This window comes from Capra hircus (assembly GCF_001704415.2).
Source record: "Capra hircus breed San Clemente chromosome X unlocalized genomic scaffold, ASM170441v1, whole genome shotgun sequence".
In the NCBI taxonomy this organism is placed as follows: Eukaryota; Metazoa; Chordata; class Mammalia; order Artiodactyla; family Bovidae; genus Capra; species Capra hircus.
In genome coordinates this window covers 25,840,427-25,864,617 of record NW_017189517.1, presented here as the reverse complement: position 1 = coordinate 25,864,617, position 24,191 = coordinate 25,840,427, and the positions used below count along the sequence as shown (strand labels likewise).

At 36.3% G+C, this 24,191-nt stretch overlaps 1 protein-coding gene across 1 annotated transcript in view; it reads left to right on the top strand.

Annotated features, from left to right (window-relative positions):
* LRCH2 (leucine rich repeats and calponin homology domain containing 2) overlaps positions 1-24,191 on the top strand; it is a 105,242-nt gene that overhangs the window by 55,172 nt on the left and 25,879 nt on the right. The window contains exons 7-12 of the mRNA XM_018044281.1: positions 3,774-3,861; positions 4,184-4,295; positions 4,738-4,835; positions 4,932-4,990; positions 9,880-9,987; positions 15,610-15,675. Coding sequence (XP_017899770.1) covers positions 3,774-3,861; positions 4,184-4,295; positions 4,738-4,835; positions 4,932-4,990; positions 9,880-9,987; positions 15,610-15,675 — 531 coding nt within the window. The remainder of the gene's footprint in view (positions 1-3,773; positions 3,862-4,183; positions 4,296-4,737; positions 4,836-4,931; positions 4,991-9,879; positions 9,988-15,609; positions 15,676-24,191) is intronic.

The window sequence follows — 24,191 nt, the reverse complement described above, 5'->3', positions numbered from 1 at the left end:
TTCAGAATTCTCCACAGTTTGTTGTGATCTACATAGTTAAAGGCTTTGGCATAGTCAGTAAAGCAGAAGTAGATGTTTTTCTGGAACTCTCTTGCTTTTTCTATTATACAATGGATGTTGGCAATTTGATCTTTGGTTCCTCTGCCTTTTCTAAATCCAGGTTTGAACATCTGGAAGTTCATGGTTCATACACTGTTGAAGCCTGGCTTGGAGAATTTTGAGCATTATTTTGCTAGCATGCGGAGAAGGCAATGGCACCCCACTCTAGTACTCTTGCCTGGAAAATCCCATGGATGGAGGAGCCTGGAAGGCTGCAGTCCATGGGGTCGCTGAGGGTCAGACACGACTGAGTGACTTCACTTTCACTTTTCACTTTCATGCATTGGAGAAGGGAATGGCAACCCACTTCAGTGTTCTTGCCTGGAGAATCCCAGGGACGGGGGAGCCTGGTGGGCTGCCGTCTATGGGGTCGCACAGAGTTGGACACGACTGAAGTGACTTAGCAGCAGTAGCAGTTGCTAGAGTGTGAGATGCTTGCAGTTGTGCCATAGTTTGAACATTCTTTGTCATTGCCTTTCTTTGGGATTGGAATTGAAACTGACTTTTTGCAGTCCTGTGGCTACTGCTGAGTTTTCCAAATTTGCTGGCATATTGAGTGCAGCACTTTCACAGTGTCATCTTTTAGGATTTGAAATGGCTTAGCTGGAATCCCATCACCTTCACTAGCTTTGTTTGTAGTGATGCTTCCCAAGGCCCACTTGACTTTGCACTGCAGGATGTCTGGCTGTAGGTGAGTGATCACACCATTGTGGTTATCTGGGTCACTAAGATCTTTTATGTATAGTTCTTTTGTGTATTCTTGCCATCTTTTCTTAATATCTTCTGCTTCTGTTAGGTCTTTAACATTTCTGTCCTTTACTGTGCCCATCTTTGCATGAAATGTTCCCTTGATATCTCTCATTTTCTTGAAGAGATCTCTAGTCTTTCCCATTCTGTTGTCTTCCTCTATTTCTTTGCATTGATCACTGAGGAAAGGTTTCTTACCTCTCCTTGCTATTCCTTGGAACTTTGCATTCAGATGTGTATATCTTTCCTTTTCTCCTTTGCCTTTAGCTTTTTTACTTTTCTCGGCTATTTGTAAGGCTTCCTCAGACAACCATTTTGCCTTTTTGCATTTCTTTTCCTTGGGGATGGTCTTGAATACTGCCTCTTGTACAGTGTCTTGAACCTCCATCCATAGTTCTTCTGGCACTGTATCAGATCTAATCCCTTGGATCTATTTGTCACTTCCACTGCATAATCGAAAGGGATTTGATTTAGGTCGTACCTGATGGTCTAGTGGTTTTCCTTACTTTCTTCAATTTAAATCTGAATTTGGCAATAAGCAGTTCATGATCTGAACCACAGTCAGCTCCCGGTCTTGTTTTTGCTGACTGTATAAAGCTCCTTCATAATTGAAATTTCAATGTATAATCACAAAAAGAAAACACTAGTGAGTTATTTCACTTTCTTTTAAATCTTTGAAATTTAGCGTGTATTTTACATTTGTAGCATGTCTCAATTTGGACTAGTTACATTTCAAATGCTCTGTTGCCAAGCATGACTAGTGGCTACTGTATTGGACAGGACAGATCAGTAGAGTTTATTTGTGGCTCTTGGGTGCACTTATCTCTCACACAGAGCTGGTATTGAATTACTCAATTCTTGTATGTACTTTCTAGTTTCTCACTCATGGTCTTGGCTATATGGTTCTTACTACTTAGAATACCTTTCCTTGATATTTTGTAAACTCTTTATTCTATATAGGCATTGTAGTAGTTATACTTATCTTCAGCTTTTGGAGTCAGACATAATATCTTGGTGAAGCTCTTCTCCAACTCTTTATAACTGTATGTCCTTGTATCATATGATCTCTGGTTTTTAGCTTTTTTGTATGTGAAAAGGAAAATAATCATATGGATGTTGTCAGGATTGAATGAAATAATGCATATAGAGTATTTATCACAGTCTTATTAATTCCTCAACAAATAGCTTATTATTATCATTGTCATCTGTTTCAAACACGCCATTGTATGTTAGTATAGTATAGTATATGGATGTATTATTGGGCGGTGGAGTTAGATGGATTTCAGTTCTAATCATGGTTTAACCTCTTAATTCCTCCTTGGCCTATGTAAGTTATTTAATCTCTCTGAGCCTGTTTCTTTATTTAAAATGTTAACAATACATATTTCAAAAGCTTGTTGTGAGAATTAAATGTGTGCCTAGCAACTAGTTCAGTAAATGATACTCAGTAAATGTCATAATATTTCCCTTTGGGAAGTTAACTTTTATTAGCTTTATTTCTTCATTTGTAAGAAGAAATAATAATGCATAAATCGTACAATTTCATTATAAATAAAATATGAGGTGCACCTGGCATAGTATCTAACACAATGTAGACACTCAGCAAATGCTAGCAATTGTTGTTTTTCATCCTTCAAGATTAATCTCAAATGCTTTTTTCTTGGGTGAAGCCTTTCCTCACCTTCCCAAGGAGAAATTTATATTTACCTTTGTTCTTATTGTTTATTTGGTAAGTTGTGTCTAACTCTTTTGCGACCCCATGGACTATAGCCTGCCAGGCTCCTCTGACTATGATTTCTCAGGCAAGAATACGGGAGTGGGTTACCATTTCCTTCTCTGGGGATCTTCCCAACCCAGGGATCAAACCCTCGTCTCCTGCTTGGCAGGTGGATTCTTTACCACTGAACCATCTGGGAAGCCCCATTTACCTTTGTCATATCTTTCAGAACAGATAAACATATTCCCCCTCTGGGCTGAGAAAGCTTTGAAAGCAAACATTAAAATTCATCTCATCTCAGGTGTTCAGCATAGTGCCTTAACCCTTGGTAATTGCTTCCCTAAGTTTGTTGATATACTCCTGAAAAGTATAAAATCAGTATTTGGGGAAGAAATATAGCAGATCAGGGACTTCAGTGTTAGATAATCTTGGGATAAAACTTAGACTGCCATTTGCAAGTTGTATGTCATTGGGTCATTTTTTCAGCCCCTTCTGGCCTCAGTTTCCTTTTCTGTAAAATGAGAAAGCACCAATAACCTGCTAGAATTTTCACAAGGAATGTGAAGTATTATCTTTAAAATACTTAAAAAAAAACAGCCCAGTTCTTGGCATATAATCAGTGGTCAATGTACAGTATATGGTAAATTTGCAAATTAATGTGAGAACTATTTTGCAACTTGGGCGGCATACTGTAATTCAGAAATTTACAAGGACAGCTCTTTCCTCACACCAAAACAGTTGCTTATTCAATGTTTTACAGGCGTTTTTTTGGCCTTTTTTCTCTTAATTACTTAATGGTCCTTATTTATGAAGCTAAATATATTTTTAGATAATGAAGAAGAAATGATTGTATTAAGATTAAAAGACATTTCAGCATTGTATGGTGAAATTTGACAAACTCATAAGAAAAATAGGTCTTTATCAAGATGATTTTCTAGCAGGACTCTCTGCTTTTCTGAATCTCTTAGAAGAAATAATAGGCTATTGTTAAGGCTATTGTAACCTATTTTACAACAGAGCACGTGAAACTGTTACATGAGGAACATGAATAAAGTGTTTTATATGATCCAATATTTTTTTCCTCATGTTTTTAAGGATCTTACATATCAAAAGTATATATTTTATATTATCTAGTGAAATTTTAGGTCAATTATGTATTATCTATTTAAGAAGAAAACCTTAACTGCCCTTAGAATTTGTATTTCCATAGTATGGAAGATTTTTATCCAAATAAAAATCATGGTCCTGACTCTGGAATTGGAAGTGATAATGGAGAGAAACGATTGTCTACAACAGAAGTGAGTCTTTTCTATTACTGAACTATTTTAAGATTTTAATAGAAAAACAAAAAAATTTACTAGAGCTTTGAAGTAGATAGGCACTTGCACACATTTCATTTATTTTGCTTAAAAATGTGATCAGCATTGCATTTTATGACCTCAAGTTAAACAAAAGACATGTGCAGTTTTAAAAGCAAAACAGTAAACCTCATATTAATTTTTGGTTTTAAAACTGGAGATTTGAATCAGGTATTCTGTACTTCATGTATGTAATTAAAGTAACTAATCCTTATCATATGTTTAAAATGCTTAATTTTTACTTTTTACTTATTGCATTCAGCCATCAGATGATGACACAATCAGCCTTCATTCTCAAGTCTCAGAATCAAATAGAGAGCAGACATCAAGAAATGACAGTCACTCAATAGGAAGTAAACCTGATTCTCAGAAAGGTAATTCATAAGGTGTCTGCTGTTTTTCTGTCATGTATATATCCCTTTTTAAAAATGAATATATTTTTTAAAGTGGGCTTTAAAAATAATAGTATGTACATGTTTGCTAAGTTGCTTCAATCATGTCCAACTCTATGCAACCTATGGACCATAGGCTGTAAAGCTCCTCTCTCTGTGAGATTCTCCAGACAAGAGTACTGAAGTGGGTTGCTGTGCGCTCCTCCAGGGGACCTTCCTAACCAAGGGATTGAACCAACATCTCTTGCATCTCCTGCATGGGCAGATGGGTTTTTTATCACTAGCGCCACCTGGGAAGCCGCCAATTTATAGTATCTTTGATAAACTCATTTATTGAGAAAAAGATACTTTTTTCTAAGCACTGCAGTGTCAGAGCACACTATTTACTATTTGTGTTTTCTAATAAGTATTAATCTATACTTAGACCAGGAGGTGTATGATTTTACTGATGCCAACACAGATGATGTAGTAGTTCCTGAACAAGGAGATGCACATATTGGAACATTTGTTGCTTTCCTTAAGGTAAAGAAAACTTTATACAAATATCAATAACACATTCTCCTTAATCTCACAAAAGTGAACCATACAATTTAAAATGATAACTTTCTTTTATGTAAGGGAAAAGAGAAAGGTCCTGAAAAATCTCAGAAAAATGAAGAATTGGGAGATGAAAAAAGGTAAGCACACCTGAATTTGCAAATTGAAGTATTGCTTATTAATCCTTGAAATATCATTAGATATTTCTGCTTGAATGAATAATTTTTTGTTCATTTACCTGTTAATTTCAGATAGTTAATTTGTGAATATTTCATCTGTCTGCTTTCCTCAATGAAGCTGAAAATTATAGTAAACATATAAGCTGAATGTAGTATATACACTGTTTTTCTCCATAAGTGTAATTATAATGTCCCCTATTACTATTATTGAAGAAAATTATACTTTCCCATACATTGCCTCATTTAAGCTATTTAGCTGTTCTTTAAAACAGATAGTATTGGTATAATTTGACCGATTAGGAAACTGAGACCTGGAGTTTCAAATGTCTCAAACTGAGGTGTTCTGACTCTTGGCTTAATAAACTTTACATTACATGAGACTGGTTATGGTAATTTTAACGGTATTTACTTCTCTATTTTATTAACATGATTTACTTTGGATCTTCTCTGTATCCTTTATCTTATGAAATGATAGAAATTGACCTACCATATTTTATCAGAAAAGAAAGAGTATTTGTTGAATACCTACCATCTACCAGGATCTGTGCTACATGCTTTCCTGTTTCTTACTTAAGTTCAGTTCAGTCGCTCAGTCGTGTCCGACTCTTTGCGACCCCATGAATCACAGCACGCCAGGCCTCCCTGTCCATCACCATCTCCCGGAGTTCGCTCAGACTCACGTCCATCAAGTCAGTGATGCCATCCAGCCATCTCATCCTCGGTCGTCCCCTTCTCCTCCTGCCCCCAATCCCTCCCAGCATCAGAGTCTTTTCCAGTGAGTCAACTCTTCTCATGAGGTGGCAAAAGTACTGGAGTTTCAGCTTTAGCATCATTCCTTCCAAAGAAATCCCAGGGCTGATCTCCTTCAGAATGGACTGGTTGGATCTCCTTGCAGTCCAAGGGACTCTCAAGAGTCTTCTCCAACACCACAGTTCAAAAGCATCAATTCTTTGGCGCTCAGCCTTCTTCACAGTCCAACTCTCACATCCATACATGACCACAGGAAAAACCAAGCCTTGACTAGACGGACCCCAGTCGGCAAAGTAATGTCTCTGCTTTTGAATATGCTATCTAGGTTGGTCATAACTTTTCTTCCAAGGAGCAAGCGTCTTTTAATTTCATGGCTGCAGTCACCATCTGCAGTGATTTTGGAGCCCCCCAAAATAAAGTCTGACACTGTTTCCACAGTTTCCCCATCTATTTCCCATGAAGTGATGGAACCAGATGCGATGATCTTCGTTTTCTGAATGTTGAGCTTTAAGCCAACTTTTTCGCTCTCCTCTTTCACTTTCATCAAGAGGCTTTTTAGCTCCTTTTCACTTTCTGCCATAAGGGTGGTGTCATCTGCCTATCTGAGGTTATTGATATTTCTCCCGGCAATCTTGATTCCAGCTTGTGTTTCTTCCAGTCCAGCGTTTCTCATGATGTACTCTGCATATAAGTTAAATAAGCAGGGTGACAATATACAGCCTTGACGTACTCCTTTTCCTATTTGGATCCAGTCTGTTGTTGCATGTCCAGTTCTAACTGTTGCTTCCTGACCTGCATACAGATTTCTCAAGAGGCAGGTCAGGTGGTCTGGTATTCCCATCTCCTTCAGAATTTTCCACAATTTATTGTGATCCACACAGTCAAAGGCTTTGGCATAGTCAATAAAGCAGAAGTAGATGTTTTTCTGGTACTCTTTTGCTTTTTCCATGATCCAGCAGATGTTGGCAATTTGATCTCTGGTTCCTCTGCCTTTTCTCAAACCAGCTTGAACATCAGGGAGTTCACGGTTCACGTATTGCTGAAGCCTGGCTTGGAGAATTTTGAGCATTACTTTACTAGCATGTGAGATGAGTGCAATTGTGCGGTAGTTTGAGCATTCTTTGACATTACCTTTCTTAGGAATTGGAATGAAAACTGACCTTTTCCAGACGTGTGGCCACTGCTGAGTTTTCCAAATTTGCTGGCATATTGAGTGCAGCACTTTCATAGCATCATCTTTCAGGATTTGAAACAGCTCAACTGGAATTCCATCACCTCCACTAGCTTTGTTCATAGTGATGCTTTCTGAGGCCCACTTGACTTCACATTCCAAGATGTCTGGCTCTAGATTAGTGATCGCATCATCATGATTATCTGGGTCGTGAATATCTTTTTTGTACAGTTCTTCCGTGTATTCTTGCCACCTCTTCTTAATATCTTCTGCTTGTGTTAGGTCCATACCATTTCTGTCCTTTATCAAGCCCATCTTTGCATTAAATGTTCCCTTGATATCTCTAATTTTCTTGAAGAGATCTCTAGTCTTTCCCATTCTGTTCTTTTCCTCTATTTCTTTGCATTGAGTGCTGAAGAAGGCTTTCTTATCTCTTCTTGCTATTCTCTGGAACTCTGCATTCAAATGGGTATATCTTTCCTTTTCTCCTTTGCTTTTTGCTTCTCTTCTTTTCACAGCTATTTGTAAGGCCTCCCCAGACAGCCATTTTGCTTTTTTGCATTTCTTCTCCATGGGGATGGTCTTGATCCCTGTCTCCTGTACAATGTCACGAACCTCATTCCATAGTTCATCAGGCACTCTATCTATCAGATCTAGTGCCTTAAATCTATTTCTCACTTCCACTGTGTAATCATAAGGGATTTGATTTAGGTCATACCTGAACGGTCTAGCAGTTTTCCCTACTTTCTTCAATTTGAGTCTGAATTTGGTAATAAGGAGTTCATGATCTGAGGCACAGTCAGCTCCTGGTCTTGTTTTTGTTGACTGTATAGAGCTTCTCCATCTTTGGCTGCAAAGAATATAATCAATCTGATTTTGGTGTTGACCATCTGGTGATGTTCATGTGTAGAGTCTTGTCTTGTGTTGTTGGAAGAGGGTGTTTGCTATGACCAGTGCATTTTCTTGGCAAAACTCTATTAGTCTTTGCCCTGCTTCATTCCACATTCCAAGGCCAAATTTGCCTGTTACTCCAGGTGTTTCTTGACTTCCTACTTTTGCATTCCAGTCCCCTATAATGAAAAAGACATCTTTTTTGGGTGTTAGTTCTAAAAGGTCTTGTAGGTCTTCATAGAACCGTTCAACTTCAGCTTCTTCAGCATTACTGGTTGGGGCATAGACTTGGATAACTGTGATGTTGAATAATTTGCCTTGGAGATGAACAGAGATCATTCTTTTGTTTTTGAGATTGCATCCAAGTACTGGATTTCGGACTCCCTTGTTGACCATGATGGCTATTCCATTTCTTCTGAGGGATTCCTGCCTGCAGTAGTAGATATAATGGTCATCTGAGTTAAATTCACCCATTCCAGTCCATTTTAGTTCACTGATTCCTAGAATGTCGACGTTCACCCTTGCCATCTCTTGTTTGATCACTTCCAATTTGCCTTGATTCATGAACCTGACATTCCAGATTCCTATGCAATATTGCTCTTTACAGCATCGGACTTGCTTCTATCACCAGTCACATCCACAACTGGGTATTGTTTTTGCTTTGGCTCCATCCCTTCATTCTTTCTGGAGTTATTTCTACACTGATCTCCAGTAGCATATTGGGCACCTAATGACCTGGGGAGTTCCTCTTTTGGAGTTTCTTACTTAATCTTCACTAAATCCTGCTGCTGCTGCTGAGTCGCGTCAGTCGTGTCCGCTCTGTGTGACCCCATAGATGGCAGCCCACCAGGCTCCTCCGTCCATGGGATTTTCCAGGCAAGAGTACTGATATGGGTTGCCATTGCCTTCTCTGTCACTAAATCCTACAGGGTAGATATTGTCCACATTTTTACAGATAAGGAAGGTGTTTCTTCTCTAAAACCACTTAGCTAGTGTCCACTAGAACCTTGGGTGTGTGTCTAGCTCTCTGATCCCCACGTTTTTCTCTTTTCTCTGTATTGTGCTTCCCTCAAATGACCTCATTGGTAACTTTTTAATAGTCATTAATCAATCATCTCTGGTGCCCCGTAAGGAGATACAGTGCTTTGCTTTACTCTTTGTGTTTCATCTTTCTCTTACTTTCTCATGTTATTGCATGAAGACAGTTGTCTTACCTTGAGAGACTCCAGTAGCATGCACGATATGGTAAAGATACAGAGTCTTAGGTTTGATACCATTATTTGTTTATTTACTTACTTACTTACCTTACCATGCAGCATGCATGATCTTAGTTTCCCCACCAAGGATTGAATCTGTGTCCTCTTCAGTGAAAGTGTAGAGTTTTAACCACTGGACTGCCAGGGAAGTCACTGACAGCATTTTATAAATGAAATGCCTTTGGGATAAAATTACTAGAGTTTAGAGAACAGTTTTAAAATTTCTTTGTTCTTTTTAAATGACAAAAAAGATACATATATTTTAATGAAGTTTTTGGGCAAATTTTCCAATCTTATCTGAATCTATTTTGCGTTTCTACAACTTAAACATTTTATACAGAGATTTTAAAAATCAAAATAAATGAACTGATAAAAGCAGAGTGGTTTGATAAAATAAAAAATTTTCATAACGGTTTCTATTTTTTTCTAAAGATAGGCCAAATAGAGCTCTGTGGTCCTTATTATACTCAAGATGGGGAATATGCATTGTTTTACTGTGGCCATTTCACATTTCAGAAATTACAAAATGGTAATGCAGTTTACTTTGTTAGCCATTAATTATATTAATATAACCAGAATGTGACATTTCCTATTGAGTAGAGAGGATAGATATTAATATGTTTTTATATTCCTTCAATATTCTTTATTTCTTATTTTAACATTTTAAATAAAAGAACATTTCACGTGCTAGTAAAAACAAAAAATGGTTTCTCCATCTGAAAGCTGGCATAAAATATCATCTGCCTTACTCTTTGGATAATCACGTTTATGTTACCTTTCAGACTTGGGAAAGAACAACTACTTGCTGAGGAAGAGGATGATGGTTTGAAGGAAGTAACTGATTTGAGGAAAATAGCCGTTCAGTTATTGCAGCAAGAGCAGAAGAACAGGTATTTTTTTCAGTAATGAGATTTATATGGGAAAATTTTATAATCATTAAATTTTATATTTAAAGATTGTCAAATAAACAGTAAACAAGAAGACCATCTACTAAAAGACAATAGGAAATACTTAGGAAAGAAATATAAAATTACATATATAATTAACAGAATAATTTATACTCATATAGTCATTCTGTTTATTGCTTAAGTATCTTTTTTATTCCTTTGTACTAAATAATAATAATTGATATTCATGTTAGCTAATAATAGCATTATATGTTATAAGCATTTTTTCTAAGTACATGTCACAAGTATATAGTGTGCTTTTTATCTGATTTTGAGTTACTCAGGATATGTGTAAACTCCTTAAAATTGAATTATATAATCACTGATTAAATCAGTGTGACAGTTTGAGAATCACAGGTTCACTTTAGTCTGTGTCTTGGTCAAGGAGCATTTCTCCCTCTGGCTAGGCATGTTATTGGCAATGAGCAGGACCTTGTGTTAATGCGTATAAAATCAGTGCAAGTCTATTTTTTATGCAGAGAAGGTTCTGCGTGCTGCTGAGGGTTGGCTGTTATTGCCATCTTCATGTACTGAGAGTGCTACATTTATGTTAATAATTTTGAAATCATAAAGCAGAATTGAGATTTTGTTTGTTTGTTTTAAGAAAATTAAAAGAATAATTTTGGTGCATTTAACTTGGATAACTGTTATGTTTTTTACATATTCATAGCAATAAATGTTTATGGATCACAGGACCATGTTTTAGGATGTTTAAAAAAGTATGTTGGCATTTGCTTAAAGATGTTTTGAAAAATAATTACTATTAAAACTTATTCAGTGACTGATATGTGGTATTAGGGGCCACTATAATAGTTTTTAAAATGACCACTATGTATCTCTTTTTGCACTGCTACTACATTTATAGAATTAAAAACCATACTAGAAAATATCTTTATCCCTTCTATATCTAATGGATCCTCATTCCCAATTGACATTTTTCTTCTGTCATAACTTTCTGTCATGCTTTTCTGTCATCCTTTTTGAAGCTTATCTTTTAATCTTTCCTGTGTTTCATTTCTAATGGGCCTTTTCAAAAATTGACTACTTATGAGGTTGTATGTATTTTCCCCCCTTCAGTAAAATTAAAGTATTGATGGCCCCGTTGGTTTAAGAGGTATGATGAAGCAAGCCACCACCTGCTCTATGTAGCTTATAAAGTAGTTAAGTTTTCTACCTCCCCTACTTGGCAGGTGAAAAAATTACATTTATCATTATGAACAGAGAATATTGATTTTATAAGAACCCACAACAATATGTATTTCCCTCATGTCCAGAATTGCATTTGAGTGTATAATTTTAGATTTTAATATAGCCATATATATCATTTCTATATTTTCAGTTTTCTCCTATTATATAGTTTTACATCTATCCCTCTCGCTTAAATTACTCTTTCAACCTAAACATATCAAATGATGTTTCATAGGTCTTGGTTTTTGATAGTTTGTAATAAGTACAAAGCAGTACCTAGCTCTGCCTTGTACATAGTAGGTATTTGTTAATACTGTTACTGGTTAATTACTTGAAAATGAGATCAAATTTAAAGCTAGTATGAACCATTAACTTAGTTAATATGTTCTCTGTACATAATTTTTGTTATTTTTGAAATTTATGCAAAATTAATTTCTTTCTCTGAACTGTTTCTCTATTCCTTTTCAGATGTTAGTGCATATAAATATAAGAGCTTTTTGGATTAATAATCAGTGACATTAATATTATAATTATGTCTAATTTTTGAAGGCATTAAAATTTTATGATATCTGGACATAAAGTAAGGAGTATATTTTACTTTTAAAATGTGTAATCTATAGACAATTTACATCCCTAACCAATTCTGTTCATGGCTAAACTTAAACTGGGCTCAGAATTATCTTATGCTGAATCTATTATTTTCTCCATTAAATCATATCATCCTTCCTTCTAAAATATCCTGCTATTGCTTATATCTCTTAGATTTAGATAATTAAATTGTTGTTTACTGTTACAACACATAAATTTGAGTTAGTCTAAAAGACAAAAGTAATCTTTTAAAAGAATATATTCCTTAGAGGATTTGAGTTTTTATACCTTCTCTGGTTGTAGATTTCCCCTTTCACAAAGTATCATTTTAGATTCTAGCTTTATTAGATGAAGAATCTGAAATGCTATTTAAAATTGCAAATCAACCAGAAGTTTTAATATTTCTTTTTAAGTTTTAATATAATCATTACAATATTTTTGTTTATTTATTGGTAGTATTGATTTAAAATAATTTATCTGGGGTAAGATTATTCTTGTATAGCAAGAAGTACCACTTAGGATTTCTACTTTGACTGTATGCTTGCTATTTAGCTGTTCTTAGCTAGCTATTAATGGAAAGTAAATGCAGTGTTAACTCTCAGCTAAATCTAAAAGAAGCCAGCCATTGTTTCAAAATTAGAGGGAATTTAAAAACAGCTTATGTTGAGTTCAGTGATGACTTTCTTAGAGCAGCTTTGCCACTTTAGTTTACACTGTTTTTTTTAAGAGATATATGTAATTTCTTTAATAAGGTTTATACTAGTACTTGGTAGATGGAACTATCCTAGGAAAATAACAAGAGAATGTTGCACAGAATTAGTAATCAAAAAGGGTGGGAAAAGAGATCACCAAATAAACCATCAAGTAGATAAATCCTAAGTGTTCAAAGTCTGAAGCCTAGTTATTTAGAAGACTGCCCTTCTTTGTCTAATTGAGATGCATATATTAAACTACTTTATATTGACAGTTTATTGTTAAATTTTTAAAAGCTAATCTTTATCCTCTTTCTTAAAAGATTGGATTATTTTTACTTGTATTTGAGTGTATTGAAGTCCCCTTGAGTCAGTGACCTTGTCTATATTAAAATAGTTGTTCCACAAATAAAAATTTTATTTTTACTATAATTTTGGAAGTTAAATAAAAAACTATTATCTTAAAATAATATTGCTCTGTAAATTATTTAGCCAATTCTTCAAATTTCCACCAACTCTACTTATGTATCTTAGTATTAGAGAAGTGGGTATCTTAGTATTAGAGAAGTGGCTGCTGCTCTTTCTTATACTGATTTTCTTACTGTGTGGCTTATTAAGTAAATGTTTAGCTGGCTTCTTAAAATTTAATTTTCATGCTAAAGAAACGATTATATGAAGACTTTTGCAATGAATAGCTTCAGTTGATTGGTTCCGCATAGCATGTTCATTCCTGTTAGCTTATTCTGTAGTATTTTCTAATACATATTTACTTTTAATAAGTATTTGATTTGCTTTTATGTGTGTCCTGAGAGTTTTTACTTACTGTGGAAAGATGTACTTCTGAGTACTATGTAATACAGTTCAATTTTAAAAAGTAATTATGAAAAGTTATATTGAAGTATAATTAATTACGGATCATGTAAAGCAAAATCAGATTTTGAGCAGTTTAGTATTTTAGTTTTGAATTATAGAAATTATGTACATTACTTTTTCATGTGATTTTTTTTTCTTTTTCTGATCATATGAACTCTTAATTTGAGGAGCATCATGTTAACTTCTAGCTTGTTATAACTAATTAGGTAGTTCTCTCAACCCTTAAAATCTATCCATTCTTTCTTTTCTGCTTGCTTTACTAATGACTTCCCTATCCTCTCCCAAAACATCTTACTTCTTCCATCTTTTGGTTTGGTTGATGTACGTGAAATATGAATACAGACGGAGGCCTTTATGTTATAGAGCATCATTCAGTGAAAAATTCTTCCAGAGGACCAGAGCAGCAGGACGTGCATCAAGGTATCTAGAGTTTGTGGACACCTTAAGTATTAAGTGGCCAGGTTGATGCAGCTGAATTATATATATACTCTTCTACCTAAAATTCAGTATTGGTACCTGGATTATGGAAGTGTTTTAATAATCTAGAATAGATATTTAGATAAAACAAACATTTATTTTGACTCTTGAGTATCACACAGTAAAACATTAAATATCAATGTACAGAGTAAAATTTTTCAGAGAATTTTCAATATAAAATATATTTTATCAGTAAGTAGAGCTCAACATTTTTCTTTCTCCTCTGATGTGACTCATGCACATCAGTAGTCACAACACTAGTGTGTGTGGTGTGGGGAGAATTCCGAATTTACTGCAGTGGAGGGCATTGTAGTTTGACGCCCCCTTCCAAGGGAATAATTCTGACCCTCACCCTCTCCAAGGATACTTTGCAGTGCTAAAAAGGATACATTTCCTTTTTAAATCAATTTTTTACTCTTTCAGTTTTATCGAGATGTAATTAACATGCAGCCTTGTATAAGGTGTTTGGTATAATGATTTGACTTCCATAAATCATGAAATCATTATCATAAGCAGTTTAGTGAACATCCATCATTTCATACACAGAACTAAAGAAACAGAAAAAATATTTTTCCATGTGAAGAGAATTCTTAGGATTCACTTCCTTTTTAAAAAATTACTCTTTAATGATGTATTTTTTCCTGATGTTCTTAGATATTTTATTATCTAAATTCCTCTGCATTTGGGGATTCGATACAATTTTAGTGCCTGTCCACACAAAGAAGGATAAAGGTGTCAGTAATCTAGAAATTACTAGGTGCAAAGCTACACTGCTTTGTGTGTGATACTGGTCATTTGCCTCTCACTGTAGCTTCCTCCTGTTGAGGCTCTACTAGATCTTAGCTAGTGAGAAAAAACTGGGGTAATGGAAATTGGTTTCTTTATGAAACCATCTTTCTGGAATTACGAACATATTTATTTCATTATATATTTTAATAGTCAATATGCATCTTTAATTTGAAATTCTCTTCTTCTCTGTATTCTTTTGATAGTTGACATCTGATTATATTATTTTGAATAAAAGGCAGATATTCTACTTCTTATAAAACTAAACTTTAAAATTGAAAATTAACATATCTATAGTAAATAAATATTAATTCAAATATATTAGTTACTTATATTAAAGATAGATTATTGTTCATTGCTTTTGACTTTGAGATCAATACTTAGAATTATATAAAATTATGAACAAATGGTTCTCTCATGTAATGGTTTATCACTATTTTTCTTTCTTTTTTTGATTTTCTTCAAATATATTGTTTCATTCAATTATTAAAAGTTTTATAGACTTGTGGATTTTTTTAAAGAATTGAACTTTAGCACTGGCTTTGCATTTGGAATTAAGGTTTATTGTTTGGCAAAATGATTGTTTATTACATCTACATGGCTGTATCATTTGCTATGCTGGGAAAAATGAAATCAGTTATGATGATACTTAAACAATCTGCATCTCTTTATTTTCTATCTCAGCTAAAAGTTAGATATGCACAGGAAAATAACATGGCTGGAAAATATCCAAGCCTCGAAAAAGGTTTTATAAAAGAAAATGCATGGAAGAATTGGTGAGCTTCATTCCTTCATAATAGCCAGTGAACTTATGGGCATCTGATCTAAATAATATTTAAATATTGTTTTCTAGCAAAGATCTTCATGGACCAGATGCAGTTTATTATCAACATTTTTATATCATGTATATATACTCTTCTCTTTAATATATTATGAAATTAATGTGCTGATTTATTTCTAGGATTCTTAATCATTCAACTTATGTCATAAGAAACAAGCCAAAACAAACTATGGAATGCGAAAAGAGGTATAAAAATATCTTAGTTCTTATGGTTAATATTATATAATGAGAGTTGATCATTTGACAGTAATGTTCCTATATGTAGGCTTTAATAGAATAATTGATATCAATTTAATATAATGAGATAAGTTGAAGAAATGGCTTTTAAAATGTTTTTTTAATGTACTTACAACACAAGTTAAATTGACTTTTGATGTAAACAAATGCAAGAATGCCAACTTAAACTTTTTGTGCTCATACCTGCATTTTGTTTTGATGACAGAATCATTTATCCATTTATTGTTGTTGTTCAATCGCTATGTCCTACTCTTTGAAATGCTATGAACTGCACTACACCAGGCTTTCCTGTCCTTCACGATCTTCCTGAGTTTGCTCAGACTTGTGTCCATTGTGTTGATGACACTATCCAACCATCTCATTCTCTCACCTCCTTCTCCTCTTGTTCTCAATATTTATCCATTTAGCAGACATTTATTGTATTACTGTTATGGTCAGGAACAATGTATTATCATTGATTGTATTTGTTCTCTATGTTATAGTTCACTTTTTAACTTATTTTTAATTAGGTTTTATTTACTTCTTCTGTATGAATACATAGTCTAAATCCAGGTATATGAATTCCGGAGAACTAGAAAACCTTGAAAGTTTCTATTTATTCTTTTTGTTGGTTTGAAAATTTGCACCAACCTCAACTTCTGAGTTATTCCTGTGGGAATATAAAAGTTGAAGGCTAGGGTATGGGTACAGAATAACACAGAGAGAGAATTAACATTTGTTAAATGGTTGTTGTATGTATACTCTTCTTAGTGCTTTAGCTGTATGATCTCATTTAATCCTCATAATAACTTACGAAGTTGTTGCTATTGTCATCCCCATTTTATAGGTGAGAAACTGAGGCTCAGAAATTGCCATAGCTTTTCAGGGTCACACAGCTAGTAAATGGTATAGTGAGAATTTAAACCCAGGATGTCTGGCCTCAGAACCTCAACTTTTAATGTTTGGAAACAAGAACAGCTTGCTTTCTCCAGATGCATACATTTCATTGATGTCTTTTCCAAACTACCTTACAATCCAAACTAGACTTACTTTTCCCAAATCTATTTCTTCTCCTATATAGTGCACCTTGAGTGAATGTGCCACTGTTTATATAGTCAACTTTGGAATCATTGGAAATTGCTTTCTCTTACACATTCTTCCCAATCCAGTCAGTCACAGAAAACTTTAGCTTCTTAACATTATTTGCATCTTAGCTTCTTAACATTATTTGCATCTGTCTCAACCTCTCCATTCCTGTTGCAGTTATGTTGGCTCAGGCCCTGTCTTTTCTGCCTGGACTACTGCAACAGTTCGCAGCCAAACCTTGTTTCTCAAGTTTGGCCTACCTTTAAATTTGTTTTCTGTGCTAATGGTGTAAGAGTGATGGTTCTAAAGTACAGGCCTGACTATGTGTTTCCAAGTTATTAATCTTCTTTTTCTAACTTTTAGGATAACGCTTAAAAGGTTTGGCTTAACCCATAAGATTGAAGTGAGTTTCTGCCTAGCTTGAAAGCCTCAGCCTGTGTACTCTGGCACTGGCACCTTTTACAGCTAGGAACCGTAGTGCTCCTTCCTTTATTCCAACATGATTTCACATCTCTGTGTTCTGTGTCCTGCTGTTTCTGCTGGAATTTCCCCTTCTTCTTCCATTTTTCACTTAGGCTTTTAGAATTCAGTTCAGGCATAAGATAACTTTTTATACCCAAATCGAGAAACATTCAGCTGTCTCAAATTTCACTTGTGTGCATGTGTGTGCTCAGTCACTCAGTCATGTCCAGGCTCCTCTGTCCATGGGGTTCTTCTGGCAAGAATGCTGGAATGGATTGCCATTTCTTCCTCCAGGAGATCTTCCTGACCCAGGGATTGAGCCCTCATCTCCTATATCTTCTGCATTAAACTGAATTTAACCCACTCTCTCCCTTTTTGAATACTGATTCTTTATCTTACATGTTTTTGTCCTTGAAGTTTCTGTTATTACCTTCCTTCTCAGTTTCTTTCTTTTTTTTAATTTAGTTTAATTGGAGGCTAATTACTTTACAGTATTGTAGTACTTTTTTCCATACATTGTCAGTTTCCTGCATTTCTATCTTAAGCTTTTTCACCAGGTTCCTAACATTCTCTTGAAAAAGCCCCAATTACCCAAACTTCAAAATGGTGATTTTCAATCTTGACCTTTTCTTTACGGAACTCTTACTGTCACTTTTCTCATTTTCAGAACAGTCACCTAATTTCTTCTTTAAAAACAAAACAAAATTTTAGTTTTTTCCTGTTTATAAGAATAATGTAGCTTTATTGTTTAAAAATAGGAAAATTTTGTCATAAAGGAAAAAAAGAATCATCTGTTATCCTACTCCCCAGAGATGACAAGTCTTAATATTTTGGTATTTTCCCCTTAAACCAGTTTTCTATATATATGCATGAACATTTGCATGTGCATGTGTATTTCTGTGTACATATGTATGTATATACATACACACACACAGCAGAGTTGCATTGCCTGTTACCTACTCAACAGCTCCACTAGGATGTATGATGCATTTGAGACTTAACCTTCCCAAATAGCACTTTTAATCATTCATTTTGTCCCTCAAATCTTAACTCTTCTTGCATTTTTCCCCATTTCAGAAAATGTCAGCTCCATCCTTCTATTAATAGTTGCTCAGCTCAAAGACCTCAGAGTTATCTGTAACTTGTCACTTTCTCTCACATTCCATAACTAATCCTTTAGCACCTCCTGTTGACTCAACCTTCAAAATATGCCCAGAATCTGATCATGTCTTACCACTCCCACACGTATCACCCCAGCCCTAGAAATCTCTTATTTCAGTTCTAACAGCCTTCTATCAAGTCTCCTTTCCATCTTTGCTTTTCTCTAGTCTGTTTTCAATTAAAAAAAAAAGAAGAATCAGTTTGATATTTTTAAAATGTAAGTTACATCATGTCATTCTTCAGAATTTTCTAATGATCTCTCATTTCATTCAGAATAAAAACCAGGGTCCTTTAAGGACTTGTGAACCTCTGCATTATTTGGCTCCCTACTGTGTTCCTCTTGCCTTGTTCTTCCTGCTTGTTAGTCCTTCTCTAGTTGTGCTGGCCTCCTTGTTGACTCGCAATACACCAGGTTTCCCACCCTCTCAAAGCTTTTGCCTCTATTGAAATGATTTCCTCTCAGAAAATCATATGGCTTATTCCCTTGTCTTTACGTTTCTGCTCAACTTTCATTGCTTCAGCAAGAGATTCCCTGGACAACTTAGATAAAAGAGCATCCCTTCCCCATTCCTTCTTCCCTTTTTGCATACCCTGCTTTACTTTTCTCCACAGAACTTAGTACTGTCTGACATTGTAAATATATACCTTTTTACCATCTGACATTCTCAGTACTTTATTATTTACATCTCAGACTTCTTTATTTGTTCATTGTTTGTCTTCACCACCCCACCACCACCTGGGTGCATTACAGTGTTGTTTTTATCAGTTACTAAGAGGAGACTATTTGAAATTTCCAACACTGAGGATTTGTCTTGCTCTTTAAAGTTCTTTCATTTTTCTTCATATATTCTAAAGCTGTTATTAAATACATAAATGTTTAGGATTATAATGTCCTTTTGGTGAATTTACATCTTTGTCATTATAAAATGACTTTTTAAATATTCCTGGTTAGGGTGGCGTTTTTGTGTGTGGTGTACAGGGTCTTAGTTCCTCAATCAGGGATTAAACCCATGCACGCTTCAAAGGATGCACAGACTCTTAACCATTGGACCACCAGGGAAGTCCCCTGGTTGATTTCTTTGCTCTGAAGTATACTTCCCTGATATTATATAGTCACCTCAGCTTTCTTCTAGTTTAATTTCTTTCTTAGTGTTTATATGATATATCTTTCTTCTTCCTTTTACATTTAACCTATTTGTGTCTTTATGGAGAAAGGCAGTTTCTTATTGTTAGCATATGGTAGTATCTTTTCTATCAAATCTGACAATCTGATTTTTAATTGCACTCTTAGGATTTTTAATATTTAATTGAAACTACTTGTATTAATGGATTTAAGTCTACTGTATTATTAGGTGTTTAATTTTTGTCTTATGCATTATTTTTAGATATCTTCCATCTTTTTCTCCTGTCTTTTGAATTATATTTTGAAATTCCTATTTATCTCTGTTGTGGGCTTATTAGACATAACTAGTTGTTATGTTAGTGATTGTTTTAGGGTTTAAAGTATATGTAATTTATGACAGTCTACCTTTAAGTGCTATTATGCATATATATATTGGATAAGAACAAGAGTATACTTCTATTTCTTCCCTCCTGGCCTTTGCAATATTGTTGCCATATGTTTTACATTTGTGTTAACATCAGTTCAGTTCAGTTCAGTTACTCAGTTGTGTCCCACTCTTTGTGAACCCAAGAATCGCAGCATGCCAGGCCTCCCTGTTCATCATCAACTCCCGGACTTCACTCAAACTCACATCCATCGAGTTGGTGATGCCATCCAGCCATCTCATCCTCTGTTGTCCCCTTTTCCTCCTGCCCCCAAACCCTCCCAGCATCAGAGTCTTTTCCAATGAGTCAACTCTTCACATGAGGTGGCCAAAGTACTGGAGTTTCAGCTTCAGCATCATTCCTTCCAAAACCACCTAGGACTGATCTCCTTTAGAACAGACTGGTTGGATCTCCTTGCAGCCCATGGGACTCTCAAGAGTCTTCTTCTCCAACACCACAGTTCAAAAGCATCAATTCGTTGGTGCTCAGCTTTCTTCACAGTCCAACTCTCACATTCATACATAACTACTGGAAAAACCATAGCCTTGACTAGACGGACCTTTGTTGCCAAAGTAATGTCTCTGCTTTTCAATAAGCTATCTAGGTTGGTCATAACTTTCCTTCCAAGGAGTAAGTGTCTTTTAATTTCATGGCTGCAATCACTATCCGCAGTGACCCTGGAGCCCCAAAAAATAGAGTCTGTCACTGTTTCCACTGTTTCCCCATCTATTTCCCATGAAGTGATGGGACCAGATGCAGTGATCTTTGTTTTCTGAATGTTGAGCTTTAAGCCAACTTTTTTACTCTCCTCTTTCACTTTCATCAAGAGGCTTTTTAGTTCCTCTTCACTTTCTGCCATAAGGGTGGTGTCATCTGCATATCTGAGGTTATTGATATTTCTCCCGGCAATCTTGATTCCAGCTTGTGCTTCTTCCAGCCCAGCGTTTCTCATGATGTACTCTGCATAGAACTTAAATAAGCAGGGTGACAATATACAGCCTTGACATACTCCTTTTCCTATTTGGAACCAGTTGGTTGTTCCATGTCCAGTTCTAACTGTTGCTTCCTGACCTGCATCTAAGTTTCTCAAGAGGCAGATCAGGTGGTCTGGTATTCCCATCTCTCTCAGAATTTTCCACAGTTTATTGTGATCCACACAGTCAAAGCCTTTGGCATAGTCAATAAAGCAGAAATAGATGTTTTTCTGGAACTCTCTTGCTTTTTCCATGATCCAGTGGATGTTGGCAATTTGATCTCTGGTTCCTCTGCCTTTTCTAAAACCAGCTTGAACATCTGGAAGTTCACGGTTCACATATTGCTGAAGCCTGGCTTGGAGAATTTTGAGCATTACTTCTCTAGCGTGTGAGATGAGTGTAATTGTATGATAGTTTGAGCATTCTTTGGTATTGCCTTTCTTTGGGATTGGAATGAAAACTGACCTTTTCCAGACGTGTGGCCACTGCTCAGTTTTCCAAATTTGCTGGCACATTGACTGCAGCACTTTCACAGCATCATCTTTCAGGATTTGAAATAGCTCAGCTGGAATTCCATCACCTCCACTAGCTTTGTTCGTAGTGATGCTTTCTAAGTCACACCTTGACTTCTCATTCCAGGATGTTTGGCTCTAGGTGAGTGACAACACCATCATGATTATCCAGGTCATGAAAATATCACAGTTCTTCTGTGAATTCTTGCCACCTCTTCTTAATATCTTCTGCTTGTGTTAGGTGCATACCATTTCTGTTCTTTATCGAGTGCATCTTTGCATGACATGTTCCCTTGGTATCTCTAATTTTCTTGAAGAGATCTCTAGTCTTTCCAATTCTGTTGTTTTCCTCTATTTCTTTGCATTGATTGCTGAAGAAGGCTTTCTTATCTCTTCTTGGTATTCTTTGGAACTCTGCATTCAGATGCTTATATCTTTCCTTTTCTCCTTTGCTTTTCACGTCTCTTCTTTTCACAGCTATTTGTAAGGCTTCCCCAGACAGCCATTTTGCTTTTTTGCATTTCTTTTCCATGGGGATGGTCTTGATCCCTGTCTCTGTACAATGTCACGAACCTCATTCCATACTTCATCAGGCACTCTATCAGATCTAGGCCCTTAAATCTATTTCTCACTTCCACTGTATAATCATAAGGAATTTGATTTAGGTCATACCTGAATGGTCTAGTGGTTTTCCCTACGTGCTTCAATTTAAGTCTGAATTTGGCAATAAGGAGTTCATGATCTGAGCCACAGTCAGCTCCTGGTCTTGTTTTTGCTGACTGTATAGAGCCTCTCCATCTTTGGCTGCAAAGAATATAATCAGTCTTATTTTGGTGTTGACCATCTGGTGATGTCCATGTGCAGAGTCTTGTCTTGTGTTGTTGGAAGAGGGTGTTTGCTATGACCAGTGCGTTCTCTTGGGAAAACTCTATTAGCCTTGCCCTGCTTCATTCCATATTCCAGGACCAAATTTGCCTGTTACTCCAGGTGTTTCTTGACTTCCTACTTTGCATTCCAGTCCCCTATAATGAAAAGGACATCTTTTTTGGGTGTTAGTTCTAAAAGGTCTTGTAGGTCTTCATAGAACCGTTCAACTTCAGTTTCTTCAGCATTACTGATTGGGGCATAGACTTGGATTACCATGATATTGAATGGTTTGCCTTGGAAATGAACAGAGATCATTCTGTTGTTTTTGAGATTGCATCCAAGTACTGCATTTCGGACTCTTTTGTTGACCATGATGGCTACTCCATTTCTTCTGAGGGATTCCTGCCCAGAGTAGTAGATATAATGGTCATCTGAGTTAAATTCACCTTTCCCGTCCATTTTAGTTCACTGATTCCTAGAATGTCGATGTTTTCTCTTGCCATCTCCTGTTTGACCGCTTCCAATTTGCCTTGATTCATGGACCTGTCATTCCAGATTCCTATGCAATATTGCTCTTTACAGCATCAGACCTTGCTTCTCTCACCAGTCACATCCACAACTGGGTATTGTTTTTGTTTTGGCTCCATCCCTTCATTCTTTCTGGAGTTATTTCTCCACTGATCTCCAGTAGCATATTGGACACCTACTGACCTGGGGAATTCCTCTTTCAGTATCCTATCATTTTGCCTTTTCATTCCGTTCATGGGGTTCTCAAGGCAAGAATACTGAAGTGGTTTGCCATTCCCTTCTCCAGTGGACCACATTCTGTCAGACCTCTCCACCATGACCCGCCCATCTTGAGTGGCCCCCCAGGGCATGGCTTAGTTTCATTGAGTTAGACAAGGCTGTGGTCCTAGTGTGATCAGATTGACTAGTTTTCTGTGAGTATGGTTTCAGTGTGTCTGCCCTCTGATGCCCTCTTGCAACACCTACCGACTTACTTGGGTTTCTCTTACCTTGGACGTGGGGTATCTCTTCACTGCTGCTCCAGCAAAGTGCAGCCACTGCTCCTTACCTTGGGCGAGGGGTATCTCCTCACCGCTGCCCCTCCTGACCTTGAACGTGGAGTAGCTCCTCGGCCCTCCTACGCCTGCGCAGCCACTGCTCCTTGGACGTAGGGTTGCTCCTCTTGGCCACCGCCCCTGACTTTTGGCATGGTGTAGCTCTTCTTGGCTGCTGCCCCTGGCCTCGGGCAGGAGGTAGCTCTTCCCGGCCGCTGCCCCTGACCTCAGACACGCGTAGCTCTTCTTGGCCACTCCTGTGCCGTCGCAGCCTGGCACGCATGGCCATCGCCCCTGACCTTGGACACAGGGTATCTCCTCTCGGCCGCCACCCCTGACCTCAGATGTGGGATATTACGTGGTTATTATTCTTGCTTTAAATAGTCAATTGTTTCTTTAAAGAGATTTAATCAGAATAATGTCTTCTATCTTTACCCCTTTAGTTACCATCTCCAGTAGCCTTTGTTCCTTTGTGTAGCTCCGTATTTCCATGTATATCATTTTCCTTCTATCTGAAAGAACTATTATCACATTACTTTTCCTGCTGGTCTGCTGATGTTGAATCCTTCAGTTTCTGTAATGTTTTAAAAAGTCTTGGAAATTCCCTGGTGGTCCAGTGGTTAGAACTTGGTGCTTTCACTGCTGCGGTGCTGGGTTCAACCCCTGGTCAGGGAATTAAGATCCCATAAGCCACGTGGTGTGGCCAAAAAAAAAGTATTTCACTTTCATTTTTGAAATATCTTTGCTAGTATAAAATTCTCATTTGTTAATTTCATTTTCTTTTGGTACGTTAAAGAGGTTTTTCTCCTATCTTC